Source organism: Crassostrea angulata, chromosome 7 (genome assembly GCF_025612915.1).
Source record: "Crassostrea angulata isolate pt1a10 chromosome 7, ASM2561291v2, whole genome shotgun sequence".
NCBI classification, from domain to species: domain Eukaryota; kingdom Metazoa; phylum Mollusca; class Bivalvia; order Ostreida; family Ostreidae; genus Magallana; species Magallana angulata.
Window position 1 is genome coordinate 39729919 of NC_069117.1, and position 19711 is coordinate 39749629.

A 19711-nucleotide genomic window follows, 5' to 3' on the forward strand; every position below is an offset into this window, starting at 1 on the left:
AAACTGTATTTCGACATTTAAATTATCTTACATGTTCTAATGAACACGAATCTTTATTTTTATTTCAGCTATCCTACTGCCTCTTAATGTATATTCACTTATTAGTACCACAAAACATGTTTTTTTAAATATATGTATTTCGACATTTAAATTTGGATCATATATAATTTCCATGATCTCTGAAACAGAATGTTTGTTTTGTTTGATGCTTGATGATAATTAGATAAATGATATTATGCTGATGCATGTGCAAATAAATATTTGAAAAGCCAAACTTTTATATTCCCTCGTTTTTCTATAACTGTATTGAACTTAATAAACTGAACAATTTTTCATGAAATAGCATCTTAATTTTTGATAATGTATGTAAATGAATATTATTCTTATCAAACTTTCAACTGAAATTCTTTTTACTAAAAGAACCATTTTCCAGAATGTTAGTAAGCTCTTTAACCGTATTAAGTCTAACACACTTCATTATAAGAAACAATTCAATTTATACGGAATGTCATCAAAAAATGAATAAGGTTCATTGGCCTTTTAAATTAAAAAAAAATTGACATTAAATGTTCGATAAGTAAATAAAGGTGGTATTTACACCTTAAATGTAAACCTGTATGAAGTAAATAAACCCTCATAGTACTCAGAAATGAAGATACGTTATACAATGTAAAAGGTTCACATTTTTAACAATACAAAATGTAAAATTAATGCAAAACAATTTTCATCCCAAAATTCAAATATGATACATGTCTCGCATATAAATTTATGATATAATTACTATTACTAAATGTTATACTGAAATTAAAACACATATAAAACATACGTACATGTTTGTAAGTTATTTTACATAGACGTACAATCTATATTCTATAGTTGACTACACTAATTTCTAATAGCATGTATTGGTTATTGATGTTTGAAAATAAAGACAAATTTAATTTTATAAAGAAATTTAAGTTTCACATTTACATGTCACATGTAGAATTTCATATATCTCAATAAACCAATAAGTTACTGTTATCTCCGTTTCCAGTTGTCAGTGTTGCCAAAACCATATTTGTACATGCTAGTACTGTAGGAAAAAAGTTGTAATTTAAAGTTTGTTCATATCTGACTTTGCTGATTCATTGGCATCATTAAACTACAAACATTTTACGGATATTGGCTAAGACAGTGAAAGTTTAACCTATTGTTGTTTTCTTCCAAGAATTACATCCTATAACGATATCTCTCATATTATGATAAAAATCATGTTTGCATATTTTATGGTCAAATAATAAGAAACAAATCAGTAGCTTTTTAGTGGGGTAGTGTCTTTTACAACCCCATTCCTCAAAAGCAATGGGCCTTGGCGACCTTAGGCCTTCAGCCCCATTTATTTAAAGGGATGGAGAGATACTCGGACATAAATCCTTGCATAATGTTTTTACGATATATAGAATGTTTACAAACCTTCTGATAAATCTACCTGAGAATTTAAGCTTGACCTAGGTTGAATGAACGAGGTTCGAACTAGAATATCCGTATCTAGGCATTATGGCAGAAAACCTTTTCCTGGAGGATTACATAACACTTGGCGTATACTTTTGCATTGTGCTGGCTGTTGGATTATGGGTATTGTAGCACAAAATATTTTTGCATGCTTTTCAAATATTATTAAATGTATTTTTCATACCATGCTATATATATCCTATCTTAAATTGTATCTTATCTAAATCAGTAGTGCAGTAGTCGAAGTTTTGAACAAACAATTTTAAATAATTTTATCTTCAATTCAGTCGACTTTCAGACCTAACAAAGGCAATGCAAAGGGCTACTTTCTGGCGGGAAAGAACATGCACTGGATACCTGTGAGTTGAAAGCAAATTCATCAACAATAAAAGTGAACATGTGTTCAGTCATGTAGAAATTTTAAATCAATGACCCTTAATCAAATGTTAAATACGAAAGTAAAAACTAGGAGGCAAAAACGTGTAATACAAATGTACAGAGACAGCAATAAATTGCATGGATTTTATATATTGCAGGCTCTATTTTAATGATTTTTTAACGTACAACCACGTTAATGCATAACATTAATCAAAATATTACAAAGTTGGCAAATGTTTTGATTCTCGTTCCACATAATAATCTGAATGTTGCTAGTCGATAATCACATCGTGAAGCAAATTGTTTGCTTTTTAGAAACAACTTCAGCTTATTCGATGCTTGTATTGAAAAATGAAAATATGATTGAGTTTATTCTATCGATAAGATTTTTTACAACTTTTCACAGATTGTTTAGAATTACGCATTACATTTTCTGCAGATTGGTGCCTCAATATATGCAAGTAACATAGGAGCCCCTATGTTCATTGGTTTGGCTGGTACAGCTGCAGGGTCTGGAATAGCTGTCACTATATATGAATGGCATGTAAGAATATAAGATATACAGTGCATGTCATGTTATTTCGTTGTAAAAGCGTTTCATGATATGTGTGATTTATTAACTATAAGATTTCAAGGGGGGGGGGGGGGGAGGATTGCCTCAACTAATAAAAAATTATGAAACAACTAAAGTCAAAGCTAATGCTCAGTTATAGTTTCCTCTATAGATGATTTCCCATTACTCAAAAATAAAACTGTTCATAATTTGGCAATTAAATGAAGCATAACAGATGTTAACATTTATACGTATATTTCTTTAAAGGCGGTGTTTTTCATTATTTTACTTGGCTGGGTTTTTCTCCCTGTTTACGTTGCATGTGGGGTAAGTGAACAAAACTCACTGTTTGACGGCTCCTTTAGTCATTGAATTTGTCCATATCGGTATTCTAATAAGAATGACACAATTCATTCTTTATAAAGGCTTACACCATACCTGAATGGGTGAAGAAGCGATTTGGAGGACGTCGACTGCGCATGTACGTGTCCTTTCTCGCTCTACTTGGCTACATCCTCTTTAATGTGTCTGTAAGTTTTTGTTTATTTCTAACATTGTGAAAGCACAACGAATGGTGTTAGTTTACTTAAAAGCAAAGATCTTTGTTGTCATTATCATAAATCAAATTCGTAATTTAAGTTTAAGAAGGTTGTCACTGTTTTCAGGATCTATACCTTAAAGATGTCAAAAAATATCAGAAATTATGCCTTCTTTTGTAGACACATTTGTAATTGGATATCGACGGTCAAATTACTTAGTTTTTGTACCGGAGCATTTTACACGCATTTTATACGCTATTTTAACTAATAAAAATTCTAGGGTGAAATCTATACAGGAGCAATCTTCCTACAACAAATGCTGGAATGGAATATATACTTATGTGTCAGCATAATTCTTGGAGTCACTGCTGTATATACAACAGTTGGTATGTATGATTATGTAAACTGCAAGAAAGATAACAAAGCTCAAACCCAGTATGTGCACACTGACAGAGTAATTCATAGACTTTTTTTAACTGTATTTTGTACTTTGAGGGAACTTAAAACTGATTGACGACTGGTTAATGTTAGATATACTTATTTTAACTTTTGCTCTTTCAGGTGATCTGGCGTCCGTTATCTATACAGACACCTTGCAGGCCGTGGTACTCATTATTGGTGCAACTATACTGTTCTTTTTGTGTTAGTTGAGAACATGTACACACGTTTCTTACAGAGAGAATTACTAGTATTTCTAATATTAATAATAAGTAGTATGCTTATAGGTAGTATATCAAGATATGATAATGACGATGATGGCGATTGTTAAAGTTATTCGTGAAAGTAATTCATATATTAATCTCTTTGCATTCATTTCAATTTCTTCTTCCGATATTTTGTCCTCTTTTAGCGATAATAGAAGTAGGAGGATACGACGCCATGGAGACAAAGTTTATGAATGCCATGTCGAATGAGACCAGGTACAATCGTTCTCACTATTCCTGTGGGGTACCTCCGGCAGATTCGCTCCACATGTACAGAGATGCTGTCACAGGGGACATTCCCTGGCCAGGGGCAATACTTGGGCTTTCTACCTTGGGTCTCTACACATGGGACCAGGATCAGGTAATATTTTGTAATCTGGCTGCAAGAACATTTATGAATCCTATTACAAGACTTTAATGAAAAGACATTTTTATGCATGTTATTAAATGAAAATGCTATGAAAAAGATAATGTTCTTTTTCGTCTGTATATAACGGTTTGTAATATTCCAAATTACATAAGTAGCAATAATCTGAGTAAATTTTCAAATTAAGTTGTGAAAGCTTGTACTTTCTTACATTACGAACATAAAATAGATAATCGTTCAACGAACACTCTCTGCTCGAAATATGGTACATGCTAAGGCAGGGACACTGCTGGGAGCTGTGTTGAAATTGACGGGGTTTCTGTTGTTCGTAATTCCTGGGATGATCAGTCGTATTCTTTACACAGGTGTCTAATTTTTTTTCTATCTCCTTATCTCTGTCTCCTTTTCTCTTATGCACATAAAGTACATATGAAAATATTATCGAAGTAAATAATATTCTTCATTCTCTGTACTACAGAGGAGGTGGCATGTTCTGATCCAGATAAATGCATGGCGTTCTGCAACAACAAAAGCGGATGTACCAACATAGCTTATCCGCTAATGGTTCTTCGATTGCTTCCGAAAGGTTTAGATTGTTAAATACAAATAAAAAAACCCAGAGGCTCTTGATTTACAATTTAAAGCTTTTGTTACAGCACGAAACATGTACGATTTTCACATACATTATTTAGCATACATATTTCAGTATTCTATTTTATGGACAGGCCTCCGTGGTCTGATGTTGGCTGCTTTGTTGGCTGCTCTGATGAGCTCCTTGACCTCCATCTTGAATAGTGCGAGCTCCATCATGACCCTGGACATCTGGCACCAGTTCCGCAAAAAAGCGTCTCAGTCGGAGCTGATGATCGTGGGACGAGTTACTGTTCTTGTCCTTATTGCCCTCAGTATACTTTGGCTGCCCATTCTACAGCAGACACAGGGTGGACGATTCTGGTTCTATATGCAATCCGTAAAGTCCTATCTCATCCCTCCACTGTGTATGATGTTTCTCTTAGGGTTATTTTGGAACAGAACGACAGAGCAGGTAATTGGAAATTATTGACATTATATTTCAATTGCCTTGAAGTATTGTTCGATAGGTTTTTTTTTAAATATACTATGAAACTACATGTATTTTGTTTTATAGGGCGTGTTTTGGGGACTAATGTTGAGCACCATAGTGGGTGTTGTACGCATGGCCCTAGATTTTACTTTTCTTGCACCTCCATGTGGCAGTAACGAAGTTGACACCAGGCCAGAAATCATTTCCAAAGTGGATTTTCTACACTTTGCAATAATTTTGGCTTTGATTTCAACCATAGTTATGGTGGTCATCAGTTTATTTACTCAGCCCCGTCCAGAAAAGAAGGTACCTACTGATTAGACATACAACTGTATGAACAAAATTTGTAGATTTTTCATTCTGTTACCATGTAATATAAATGATTGATTTAGCAAAAAGGTTTTTTGGAAGGGGGAGGGGGCAAAACGGCAGGAAAATCCGGCTTTCAATTAAAGAATATAAAACACAAGGAAATGCATTAATAAACAATCGTTAATCTTAAACATGGTTTGTATTAAAGTAACTTTAACATGAAGCACCTTTACTTACAGACAACCCTTATGAATAGTCTAGATACAACAGATAATCAAATACCACGTCATTTTCTATTAACAGTTTTTATTTGCTCTCCACTATGTTGGGGTATGAGTCCGTTTACTTAAGGCCTTCTTTCTGTCAATGTTTTCAATATTCATAGAGCTTATTGTTTCGCGTTTTAGTTTTTAGTTTAAAAGGTGGTCTTAAAAGTGTAATCTTCTCTCCTTTTTTCCTTTTTTTGAGGGAGGCTTTTACTTTGTTGGTTGTCATAACATTAAATTTATACCCCTCCAATTACTATGAGTTCTTATATCTTGTACTTATATTTACCTTTTCTATCAATTGATATTAAAGTATAAAAAATCCATCATGGCTGAACCCGTTTTGACCCTAAATCTCATATGACCTTAACTTTACAACGAAGAGTTTGAAGTCAAAACTGGCTTAGTACCAGATAGATATCTCACTGGAGACTCCTCTGTAGCTTCACCGATTGACATGGTGGACAAGGAATGATGAAGCGGAACCGGAACTGACTGATAATGAGGATGAAGAAGTTCATACTTCATTCATAAAAAGGGGAGAAGATCCTAAAACCATGCAGATACAGGAAAATGATCAAACAAATGAAAATGAAAAAAGTAAGCTTTTATGATAATTATAACGTTTTTGTTACCACATGGTCGAACGGAAGGGATGGGACGGGCTTATTGTCATTTTTTCTACAGTTCTAGGGGTGTTGATGAAACACTCTTTGCTAAACATTGTATGAGGTGTCTTTATAGACTGTTACCAGCTATCTTTGTATGAATTTAAAAGTTTTGAAAATAGTTCCAAGACCATAACGATTTGCTAAACGCAACATTTTGGAATCCAATACTGTAACATATTTCAACTAATAGTTCTTTATCCTTGAAATTGTTTGTTAGCTGGATTTGAACGACTTAAGACTTCGTTTAAAAACTGGGTGTGTGGAATTGACGAGGATGCAAAGCAGACACTGACAGCTCAGGAACTACAAGAACTCCGGAGAAGGATGACGTCACTAGAGGAATCCTCAAAGATGAAGATCATTTTAAATGTGTCTGCTATTTTCATCACCATTTTGACTATTGTTTTATTGGTTTATTTCGCGTAAAATGCAGGTATTAAAGTTTTGACTGCGTATTTGAAAGCTAATTTTGCAAAAATGTATTTATATTTAACATTTTTCTTAGCATATACGGTATACACCGTTTTTATCTGGGTTTTTACATGGATAGCTGAGTCGATTTATTTTGGGCTTTAGTTGAGCAATAGTAGATCACTTTTTTATTCAGTGTACGTTCTTGTCAAACAAAACAATGCCTCTGTTGCATACAATGTATATTTTCATAAAAGAAAATATGTACGTACTAATTTAGTGTTCATTGTTTTGTTATTAATTATATCGTAATATCCGTATACAAATCGTTGACCTGTGCCTAATCAACAAGTGAATTTTTTTTTTTTTGAAAAATGTCTTCTCGATTATATTGATTCTTTTGTGCTAATCTGTTAATCGATCTTCAAAATGTTAAAAGATCTCTTGCACCAGTACAATATGCGCTTAAAACACATCAGACACATCAGCATCTTGAACAGACACTAACTTGCGGAGCACGAAAGGCGAGAAAATGAAGAAAGTCTTTATTTATTCGAAGACAACACAACAGCCGGATCTTCATTTAAAGATGATTAACATTTTAAGAAGCGTTTGTACCTATGGCCCTTTCCTCAAATTGTGCTGCAAATTGTTGAACAATTTTTTTGCAGCGTGGTCGACATGCAAATGATCATCAATTCAAAATTTCCCTTTTTAAATAATAACAATGAACCCGTTCAATTTTCACATATATTTATTTGATAACACAGATATGTTAAGAAATAAACCAGACGTTACATAAATTTAAAAACATGTGGTTTGCTTCGAAAATTTAGTTAATGATCAGTAACAGCAAACATCGGTCAAAAACTGATAACTTTCTGACATCATTTTCTTTAATGCAGAAAAAACACATCAACTGAAATATCTTGACAACATTTATTTATAATTTACCTATTTGACTCCATGAGCTATTTTTAAAAACAAACTTAAAAAGACGAATAAGGTACATAATCAATAAAGTATAATGCATATAAAAAAACAGAAATAAGTGTGAGTTGGCCTCGGGTTTTTTTTATATCTCTCAGTAGATAAAGGGTGGATATCTATGCACCATGTGCCTTTGAATTTTCTTGTTAAAAAACTCCAGATAGTTATGTAGAAAATTAATAAAAATCAAAACACAAAAAACCGAAGACTAACAGATGGTTATTTATCTCAGTGATCGGTATCCATCTTACCAGAGGACCATCATTTGATCTAATTTCTTCATCCTAATAAGCTTAAATCATAATACACATTAGACCAAAAAATTGACATTTTTTGGGTTTTTTTCTCTCTCTCTTTCTCTTTCTCTCTCTCTCTCTCTCTCTCTTTCTCTACTATTACCATGTCTAACATGTTTTTATTATGAAATTGTTTAAAATACCATAAACTGAAAATGATAATTATTAAAGTATGTAAAACAATACTAATGTAAACCATTGCTCTCTCTCTCTCTCTCTCTCTCTCTCTCTCTCTCTCTCTCTCTCTCTCTCTCCTTTAACACAGTATGTTGATTACTTTATATTTGTACTTTTATAATATAAAAGTTGAGATTTTCATCCAAATATGAAATACCCAATAAATAAACTAAAGTATACACAGAATGTTACACATGCATAGATGACTCAATTTTTGTTTATCACAGTTTTTAGGGGTAAATGTTATATTGTTGTGTTTTTTAATGACAAATTGTTGTCTTTAATTACCCATGTTAGATTAAATATCTATTACCTTTATTTTGTATGTTTTTGTCTATAATGTCCTTGTATAAAAATATGCATTAATACTAGTAAGCCTCTGATATAATTACCCTTTTATTTAAGGCATATTTTCTCCATGGAGACAAATGCAGTTATCATTGAATACAAAATGTAAAAAAAAAAAATCAAATCTTTTTGCTCCTTGTCCAAAGGTGAAATATACATTTACATAGTTGAAAAATCACCCACTCCTTTCAATTGTCTCAATTTACATTACATGTAGGATATGTAAAAGTACATTTTACATAAATTAAAATAACATCTGCTATAATAACTACTTTTGAAATGACCAAGAAGCAACAATATTTTTATCTTTGTATTGTATTTATGCATCAAATAAGTAGAAAAACATGTAAAGTTGGAACATTTTTGGGGATTTCTTATCTGTCTCCAGCTACCCGGGTGTTTGAATTTTATTTTTTTTAAAAACAGGCATCACACTTGAAGGTTTATTATTTTTTTATAATGGTTGAAAAGGTAGTAGAATTAGGAACCAGAATAAATCAGATTTTCATTAAATATGATTGCTTAGCTTAGCTTACTTTTTAATAAAAACAAGAAATTACATGCAGGACAGCATGTATATTTGTCACTAAAAATGCTACAATTCATCCAATTTATCAAAATAGGTCAATTTTTAGCGTCGGTGATACTTGTTTTTAAATATGCGTGAGAAGTGACACAAGGAAATTGCCACAAGGTTCATTATATTAAGAAAAAGATTTCAAACCCCTGCCTTTTATGAAAATCAATACATAGGGTATACATGCAAGGGTATATCTAAGTGATGTGGTGCTTTTATAATGATAATATCATGTAGATACATGCAGTACTGAATAAGGTTTCTTATTAAAAGAGGTTGAACAACAATTGACCTCTAAAAAATTAAGTAAAGATGTTTTGCTGAAGAAGAACCATAATTATGAATTTATGTTTAATTGCTATAGAGTAAAGTGGAAATGGTGGGTTCACTTAAATGACCATATATGTCTTAAACCTCAATGGAATTGGCAATATGGGGTATACTTTTTCTCAGAATTGCATAAGCTTTCTTATTCTAAAACAAGATGTCTTTTCATAGAATGTTGGTGTAAGTTAAACCCTAAAATATAATAATATTTCACTAAATTCAAACTTATTGAAATCCCAAAGCAAAATCTTTTTTTCTTCATATATAGGAAGTAGAAATGCATTATGGGTAACCAAGTAATTAGCAAGTGGTTAACTCAGTTAACACAGTGTTAGCTAACCAATGCGTTAAATTGCTTTTGATCAACAGAATTTAACCACTGTGTTAGCTAATCACTTGATTAGGATTTAACCTGTTTTTATCCTTAACACGGTGTTAAATTTAACCACCTTTCGAAAAACCGGGCCCTGATCTATAAATATATATTGGTTGAGAAGAAAGAGCAAAAGTAGATAAAACGATCACATACGTACGAACAATAAATTTATCTGTGAAAAATAAAGGCAGACGACTACAGCACTATGTATATATCAACAGACGACATCGCGTTAACGCAGTGTCATTTACCTGAGATTTTAGGCATGACCTCCGGTTGAATGCGAAACGTTCAAATTGAAACTAGAAATTTTACAGTTAGCTACTATGGCAGAAAACTTATTCTTGGAAGACTATATCACCCTTGGTGTTTATTTTTGCATTGTTCTGGCTGTTGGGTTGTGGGTATTGTTTTAGCTTGCCTTTTATATATAAAAATTGTTTTTTATCTTTATGCATGCTACGGTGCTTCTGATTTCAAGTTTATCTCATTAAAATAATGATATATTAGTCGTTCTTTTGACTTAACAGTGCACATATTCATGTTTCATTCAATCTTCAATCCAGTCGACGTTCAGACCAAACAAAGGCAATGCGAAGGGCTACTTTTTGGCGGGAAAAGACATGCACTGGATACCTGTGAGTTTTACAACGAACCTAAATTCAGCAACTAAAGAACCGTGTTCAGTCATGTAGAAATTTGAAATTCATGACCCTTAACTAGTGGTAACAGGTTTAATGCGGGAAAAAAAACCCTATAGGGAATGCTAAATAAATGTGTTTATACAGTATCACATTACTGATTTTGAATACGCGTTATTTTTGATAATGTTCCGACCACGTCTTTTAACCAGTGCTTGCATAGAAATTACCTTAATTTATAACGTGGAAATTGCGGGGATTTTTAAAAAATGTTTAAGTTTTTGTTTAACGGTTGCATTTAAAATCAGAAAGCTACTTTTGTTGTTTGTATACATGTATTTACCTATTTATACTATTGATAAAAGTATATTACAGTATCAGGCGATTCTTTCTCTCCAGATTGGTGCCTCAATATATGCTAGTAACATAGGAGCCCCTATGTTCATTGGTTTGGCTGGTACAGCTGCAGGATCTGGAATAGCTGTCACTATATATGAATGGCATGTAAGACTATAAACTGTATATAGTATGTATATGTAATTAATGTGGAACAGTTTTAATTGACCTTTTTAAAATACTATTTTTGCAAGGTATGGCTTAATGTTATAAATATTGGGTTCTTAATATATCTTTAGAGAAAGGTACTCTCACAAAAAACTATTATCATTTTTCATATTTGTGATTAGAAAACCTTTTTTAAAACATATTTTGAATTTTAGTGCGAGTAAGATTTCACTTAAATTTTATTCCATGACGAAAATTTCACTGTTTACATAAAATGTTTTTGGGCTTTTAATATTCGGATGAAGTGTGGAAGATGCAAAATATATGTTATTCTTTATAGGCGGTGTTTTTCCTGATTTTACTGGGTTGGGTATTTCTTCCCGTGTATGTTGCATGTGGGGTAAGTGAATATATTACATTTAAATCATCTTTAACATATTAAACAATTGATTTGTTCACATCGTTTTTTAAATGACGCAATTCATCGTATGTAAAGGCCTACACCATACCTGAATGGGTAAAGAAGCGATTTGGAGGACGTCGACTGCGCATGTACGTGTCCTTCCTTGCTCTACTTGGCTACATCCTCTTTAATGTCTCTGTAAGTTATTGTAAAATGTTTATATTGCATAGAGCTTTTAAAGTTTTTTGTTCGAAAACGAGGACACAATGTACATGTTTCCGTCATCATCACATGCCAACATTTTTTTAACAATCAAAAAATTTATATGTAGCCAACCAACTGTGACAAGACGATTGGAACGGGAAAAAAAATAGGCTTTTGAGAATACATACATTGAGTTCACTCATTTCAGCTGATTTGAAGATGTTTTGCATGTACCTCAATATACTTACAATAATAGAAATGAAGCCGTCTTTTGTACATGTACACATTTTTCGCTGGAACAGAAAAAATGATCGGTACTCGTATCAAAGCTTTCATCTTAAGTTACACTTTTGTAGGGTGAAATCTATACAGGAGCAATTTTTCTACAACAAATGCTGGAATGGAATATCTATTTGTGTGTCAGCATAATACTTGGAATCACTGCTCTATATACCACAGTTGGTAGGTAAATGTTGGATTATGTAAACTGCATCAAAGATAACGGAAGCTTTAACATGTAGTGCTTATATACATAGCAATGTCCAAGGTTTTTTCACTGCGCGATATATGCTCTTGCATGTGTTTTAACTGATCAATGACCTATTTAATGTGTCAAATATACCTATGTCTTTTTTACTTTACTTTCAGGTGGTCTGGCCTCTGTAATCTACACAGATACCTTGCAAACCGTGGTACTCATCATTGGTGCAACCATACTCTTCTTCATGTGTTAGTAAATTACATATTCTCGTATTTCATATTACTGTGTAACGAATATGATAACGATACTTAAGAGTCATCTAATAATATGTTATTGATAATGGTCATATATGATGATGGTTCCAATGAGGATGAAGCAAAGTAACATCTCTCTCTCTCTCTCTCTCTCTCTCTCTCTCTCTCTCTCTCATGTTTCTTTTATTCCATATTTTAATAACTTTAATCTTAACTTTTTTTAGCTATTATAGAGGTAGGAGGATACGAGGCCATGGAAACAAAATTTATGAATGCCATATCAAATGAAACCAGATACAATCGCTCTCACTATTCCTGTGGGGTGCCTCCAGCAGATTCGCTCCATATTTTTAGAGATGCTGTCACAGGGGACATTCCCTGGCCTGGTGCTTTACTCGGCCTCTCTACCCTGGGTCTCTACACATGGGACCAGGATCAGGTTATATTTATTAGCGTTTCCGATTTAAACAATTGTTTTAAAAAAAATCTACAATCTTGCTTGTTGTATGAACTAAACTATATGGACTTAATGGCTACACGTAGCATTAATCAAATCAAGCTTTTATGTATGAATGTGTCTTCTTTTGTGCGTTACTTTTGTCTTTAATGTCGTTATACAATAGATAATCGTTCAGCGAACACTATCTGCTCGAAATATGGTACACGCAAAGGCAGGGGCGCTGCTTGGAGCGGCGCTAAAATTAACGGGGTTCCTGATGTTCGTAATTCCTGGAATGAACAGTCGGATTCTCTACACAGGTTTCTACTTTTCTCTGCCTATCTGTCTCTCTCACTCTTTCTCTTTTCATCATACACATACACATATGATCATATAAAAGCCTTATGAAATAAGTTATCGAACTGTATTGTACCTGATTTCCACGCTCAGTCATATCGTTTTACTTTTTCTTTATATTACAGAGGAGGTGGCATGTTCGGATCCAGATAAATGCATGGCGTTCTGCAACAACAAAAGTGGATGTACCAACATTGCGTATCCGCTCATGGTTCTCCGCCTGCTTCCAAAAGGTTCATGTAATTCTCTGACAGAAACACACATATTCTCATATTTAGACTTCTGTAAGCTGCTGCCACCCTACGACCCATAGCGGCAACTTGTAACAACACAAAATAGGCCACAAAAAATGCAAATGCATTAACTATAGAATAAACATCTAAGTATGCTGTTAAACATTACCATACTATAATTGCAAGCCCATTTTTTTTTAAGAGAAGCTATACATAAGTTTACGAGCCTTGTGTTAGCATTGACAATTTTCCGATCATTAATTTACTCAATAAATTTGTTTCATTATTGTTATTGTAAGTCATGAGGGTATAAAGGTATCATTCATAGCAGAGAAAATACATTGTGTTTTTCTACTACATTTATGTTTGCTACATGTATAGCCCAAATCAACAACCAAAAGATAGTGTTTTTTTCTTTTAATTCACGTCTTTCATGTAAGTTCTGATCAATCTAGAACAAATTACATGGAAAGAAACCCCGATTTTTACCGTAATTAGAATTAACTACAACTATTTAGAAGAAGTCCGTTGTCAGTCCCTACATACATTGTTTCAATGGATAAAAAAAATCACACATTGTGACCTGAAAAATATAAAATCACATGTAACAATTAATATTTATAAGAAATGCAAACCTTTTGGGTTTAACACTACTCATAGTAGAATTAATGGATTTGTAGAGGGTGTCAAATACAGGTATGTCTCCTATCCCATCTTAGACTAATTCTTTGCATAATACTCACTTCTTATTTTTTATGACAGGCCTCCGTGGTCTGATGTTGGCTGCTTTGTTGGCTGCACTGATGAGCTCCTTGACCTCCATCTTGAATAGCGCGAGCTCCATCATGACCCTGGACATCTGGCACCAGTTCCGCAAAAAAGCTTCTCAGTCGGAGCTGATGATCGTGGGACGAGTTACTGTTCTTGTCCTTATTGCCCTCAGTATACTGTGGCTGCCCATTCTACAGCAGACACAAGGTGGACGGTTCTGGTTCTATATGCAATCCGTAAAGTCCTATCTCATCCCACCACTTTGTATGATGTTTCTTTTGGGGTTATTTTGGAAGCGAACAACAGAACAGGTAAAATTGTATGCTCGTGACAGATATTCTGAAAGTGTGTTTGGGACAAGGGAAGGAGGGGTGGGCTCACAATGATTATACTAATCATAGGCGTCGGAACCGGGGGGGGGGGCTGGGGGGGGCTTAGCCCCCCCACTTTTTTTTGCAAAGGAAGACGTAACCATTAGGCACATAGCATCAGAGAGGGTTCAGCCCCCCCCCCCCCCCCACTTTTTATCTCAGGAAACATAAATGTACCTTGAAAAGATTGAAATATTGAGAAGTTGGAGTCATAGGTATACCTATGCCCCCCCCCCCCCCCCCCCCCCCCCCCCCCACGGATTAGGATTTGGGAATTAGGTTTTTTTTTTTTTGCTTGTTAAGATTTCCGAGGATTAGTCTAGCCCCCCCCCCCCACTTTCAATTTGCTTCCGACGCCAGTGCTAATAATCTCAATTTCAAGTCTTAGCGATTTGAGCTTTTATCCAAACTTTCTTTTTCGATGTTATGATAATTCTTCATGTAATTTCAATGTTTTATGATAGATAAGTTTAAAGCAAATGAATAATTTATTTGCGAACAAACATTTTACAAACGTGGTCTATACAAGACAACAGTACTGTAATTTTGCGCAGACTCTCAATAGCTTTTCTTACAAAAATGTAACTAACAAAAATTTATAACATACAAAATTTATTTTGGTCATGTAAGTAGTATATATTACAGTTCTGCAATAAAATTTCCAAAAAAATAAATTAAGCTCATATTGCTTCAACAAGCTGTCAGTGTGATGCACTATTGTACAATGTTTTTCATAGGGCGTGTTTTGGGGACTGATGCTGAGTATTGTGGTTGGATTTGTACGCATGGTTCTAGATTTTACTTTTCTCGCACCTGCGTGTGGCAGTAACGAAGTGGACCCAAGACCAGAAATCATTTCCAAAGTGGATTTTCTACATTTTGCAACACTTTTGGCTTTGTTTTCAACCATTGCTATGGTGGTCATAAGTTTGTTTACTCAACCACGCCCAGAAAAGAAGGTATATGTTACTCTATTTATATTAAATTTTTTTCAATTATGAAACAAATTTCTTGATGTTGCAGATTTTTATGGTTCCATTATGTACAGGAAGGGTTTTGTTAGAATTTACAGAAGAAAAATATTTTAGTTGAAAACATGTTTTATCATAAATTTACATGTTTACGGTGGTTCAAGATAATTTAAACAGTTAAAGGTAAAAACAAATTATATTTGTAAATCAGAATTTTTTTATGATGAAAGATTTCCCAATAAACCTTCGATAAGTACACTTGATTTTTCTGTAGCTTCATCGATTAACATGGTGGACAAAAGATGATGAAGAGGAACCGGAACTGACTGACGACGAGGATGAAGAAGTCCATATCTCTGTCCATGTAAAAGGAGAAGATTCTAAAACCATGCAGATACAGGAGAGTGATCCAGCAGCTGAGAACGAGGAAGGTTAGAATTTGGTTTTTTTTGGGCATTGTTCTTGACTACTCCGCCCATTGTAAGCTTTCATTTTTTTTTTGGGGGGGGGGGTTATGGAATTCAAACAATTTTTTACAATAAACGTTATTATGAATACCTAAAAAAAATTTAATTGTTTTTGTCTATCCCGATCTTTAACTGACATATTTTATGGAAAGACACCATGCAGTGTGACCTCAGTGTTTGAAAAAGAGAGATAACTCATGACACTGTTTAGTTGAAATTCTTTCCATTTGAATTTGATTTTTTTTACTCACATGTGCATAATTTTTTGTTTCAATTTAAATGACCCAGTTACAAGTTAACATTGCAGTCATAAACTTTAATCAATATGGCATTCTCTGCATATAGAAATTGATTTTTTTTTCCAAAAGATGAAAGTACAACTATATAATGCACCTTTTATGTTGGTAGAAATTTCACAGATATGATACATTCCTTTAAATGTTACTCATTTGTCAGGCGGTTTCCAACGACTTAAGACCAAGTGTAGAAACTGGGTGTGTGGAATTGACGAGGATGCAAAACAGAATATGACAGCACAGGAACTACAAGCACTGCGTAGAAAGATGACGTCATTAGAGGAAGACTCGAAATTGAAGACCATTCTAAATGCATCTGCTATATCTATCAGTCTCGTGACGGTTTTCTTACTAGGCTACTTTCATTAGTATTTATTGACAAGAAGCGGAATTTCTTTTGGAATCTAATGATACGAAAACTTTAAATATTTCAAAAGTATTTTTGTGCAGTATCAATTTCAATTAAATTGACTGGAGAACTAGAAGTGTATAGAAATTGGACAGATATATTTTTCTCTACGTCGAAAATGTGTTGACTTATTTTTATATACTAGTATGTACTGTACATATGCATATTGATCATTTTCATACTTTAATGAATAAATATACATATACATAACTAAATCAAGAACTAATAAAGTGATGATTGTTGTTGTACATAGTATTTATTTGTATATATAGCACGCATGTAGAATTAGGATGGAGGGGGCAGGGCTCTATTTGTGGACAGTGTTGAAAATAATTAAAAACTATCGGAAATCTCGACATATAGACTTAAAAATGGTACGACGCATGACACCACCCCAATCCCAACGGATTGGGATTTTAAAGATTGAGGAAGCTAGTAAGTATTTTTGGCTTAGCAAGATTTTTGGAAGGTCTGTGCATCCCCCCCCCTTCCACTTAAAAAACAATGCTACGTGCCTGTATAATGTTTCTATCCACGATCAAGACTTTATGATAAAGGAAAGAATTACGTATACTAAATAGTTGTGAATGCTTTTGATGATACATGTACTTCGTAACTTGTAACCTCGATAAGTGACTGGTTAGTTCATATCCACAGTACAACATGTACACTGATTAATATTTACCTTTTATTGTATGGTGAAATAAAATAAAACTGCCGTTTTAAATCTTTATCCTAACCCCACCGGTCCCACAGGCCAGAGTGTTCGTCTATCAACTGCAATTGTTGAAATCGCACGTGCCTGTGTTATGTAATTGCGGTTTATCAAGAATGAACACGAAACTTACTTTGTAGTGTTATCTCAATATAAAATGCACAAATACTAGTTCTTTTTAATCATCATCCCTTCATACATGCATTCATGTTTTCCATAGAGAAAATGATATTCCGAAAGATATTTTTAAAAATTATAATTGAATTTCAGCATACTTTGCGCGCATAACTTGACAGAAATATCCTTATAGCAGCCGTTGATCTCATTGAGAGTAATATTCCTTTTTTTCGATTCATGAACTAAACGCTTACAAATTCAATGTCCCTGCATTAAATGACAAGGCATAATAAAAGGTAATAAACATGAAGGCATAAATATAACAGATATTGAAATACAGTGTAAAAAGGTAAAAAAAATCCAAGAAAATTATCAAATCAAAATTTATAAGCAAATGTGCATGTCCATACATTATGTCTTTATCAACGGAAACTTGTATCTTGAAATTCTGTTAAGTACTTTCAGCCCCGGTCCCTATAAATTCGCGCATGGAGAAGTTGCACTGTTACTAGTAAACAGTTTCGGAAGTATATTTGATAATGCCAAAACTTCTAAGTTCATAAGGAAAATGCATATAATAACATTGTATCCTTACTAACCAAAGTAAATATGAAATTTATGTTCAATGGATTTGAAGACAAACTGTTTCCGCAGTTTTTCATTTTTAAATAGCATCTAATACAGTTCTTACGAAGGTAAAATTTTGGAAAAGTTCCGGCGGTACTCGAAGTCAAGACGTACAGCTCAGAAGCTGGCGGTTTTTTTTATCATTAATTAACTGTAGTTTTAACGTGCTTTATACGGTATTGCACATCGATACTGTGAGAGAAAGCATTTATGAAATGGAGTTGTCCTCACCCCATTATTTAATTTACTGTTTCGTATATTTTACGGATTGTTTCCCACATTATTGCCTAAATTAAACGCCATACAAGCGGAAGTTGGGGCTTTCCTCAAATTCCTGAAATATGAACATGTAATTAACAACACGGAGATGCCGAAAATGATATATCACTGAATTGAGATATTGAGATTCATCTCACTTTGAAATATATATGTAGTTGTGGGTCGAATCCAACTGTAGTTCAACAGGTATGAAAAATGTTAATACTATAGACATCTGGCTCTCTTAGAACTATAAACCCAGAACTGTTAAGCAGTGTGTGTGTGTGTGTGGTTTTTATGACCATGTCAGAGAAATCTTGTCTTTTTGATGTGTCTGTACCGCTTGGTGTGTTATAGGACCGACGACATCTAAATATAAATCTTATATGCTTAAACATATACGTACATGACAAGCACGCGCTTGTGTCATACATTGTTTATACCGAGCGCAGCGAGAGGCGGGCGAAGCCCGCCTCGCGAAGCGAGGATTAATGGTAACACGTATATATAAGAAAATCAGTGAAAAATGAAAGTTGAATCAGGGGTACTAAGGCCAAAAAAATTTTCTTCCAGCCCTGGGCGCCGCCATATTGGCAGCCATTTTGTTTTTAAAAAGTTAGTTCGATCATTGATTGACTGGTACTTATCGATGTTTATTGCCCCTAAACTCGATTAATTAAGTTCCAGTGTTTCAATAGAAGGTAAATTGAATTAAAATACATTAAAAAGAAAACCAGATAAGTTTCAATAGTGCTTCAATCAAGAAACACGACTTGTTCTATGTATGTCTTATCAATTATCAGATGGAAAATAAAAACATTAACGTCAAGGAACTGATCTTTTAGATTCTGAATAAAGTATTCAATTTTATTACATTGACATTCATATGAAATAAATTGATGAACAATGAAAGAAGAAATAAAAAAAAAAAATCGGAATCACGTAACTCTCTTCGGCTATTTCCGAAGACAAAACTTGAACGTCTGAAATATGACGTCATAATGTAGACTGAGCACGCGACGTTTAGTTTAACTTTGACGAATGATTTGAGTAGGCAACCATACTGGCGGATCCTACTTTGTGCGTTTTAAATAGATTTTATTATACAAAAATCAAACTTCACTGTGTTAAATCTGCGCTCGGTCCAACGGTCACACCGTGTACATATTAATAATAAACCAGACTGCGCAATGTATATACCAGAATGATTTCCTACTGGTCACAATTATTTACAAACTCTGAAAGCAAATTTGTATCTGTTTTTTTGGTACGTTTTTGGTCTTGCGATATCAAAGGGGAAACATGTCAAACTCTTGGATTGCAGGAGGGTTTTTTTTTTTTTAG

General features: G+C 33.7%; 2 protein-coding genes across 7 annotated transcripts; both read left to right on the forward strand.

Moving 5' to 3' along the window:
- The first annotated feature begins 711 nt into the window (after positions 1–711).
- Positions 712–6773, forward strand: LOC128155841 (sodium/glucose cotransporter 4-like). Of its 4 annotated transcripts, XM_052817717.1 has the most exons (14): positions 712–1617; positions 1782–1853; positions 2312–2416; positions 2693–2752; positions 2851–2955; positions 3245–3350; positions 3526–3606; positions 3815–4029; positions 4265–4400; positions 4514–4621; positions 4761–5080; positions 5183–5404; positions 6120–6276; positions 6565–6773. In XM_052817717.1, exons 1-14 carry the CDS (start codon positions 1540–1542, stop codon positions 6771–6773), a joined length of 1974 nt encoding a protein of 657 aa, XP_052673677.1. In that variant the 5' UTR covers positions 712–1539. The 4 variants fall into 4 exon arrangements, with proteins under 4 accessions (XP_052673677.1, XP_052673679.1, XP_052673681.1 ...); XM_052817719.1 differs by lacking the exon at positions 2693–2752; XM_052817720.1 differs by lacking the exons at positions 712–1617; positions 1782–1853 and having other exon boundaries at positions 2346–2416; positions 2851–2906.
- LOC128155838 (sodium/glucose cotransporter 4-like) lies at positions 6641–16907 on the forward strand. Of its 3 annotated transcripts, none has more exons than XM_052817715.1 (14): positions 6641–6780; positions 10416–10487; positions 10890–10994; positions 11335–11394; positions 11491–11595; positions 11958–12063; positions 12250–12330; positions 12561–12775; positions 12960–13095; positions 13258–13365; positions 14128–14447; positions 15245–15466; positions 15753–15909; positions 16402–16906. In XM_052817715.1, exons 1-14 carry the CDS (start codon positions 6775–6777, stop codon positions 16608–16610), a joined length of 1902 nt encoding a protein of 633 aa, XP_052673675.1. In that variant the 5' UTR covers positions 6641–6774; the 3' UTR covers positions 16611–16906. The 3 variants fall into 3 exon arrangements, with proteins under 3 accessions (XP_052673675.1, XP_052673673.1, XP_052673674.1); XM_052817713.1 differs by lacking the exon at positions 6641–6780 and adding an exon at positions 10100–10249 and having other exon boundaries at positions 16402–16907; XM_052817714.1 differs by lacking the exon at positions 6641–6780 and adding an exon at positions 10100–10253.
- Positions 16908–19711: the final 2804 nt, after the last annotated feature.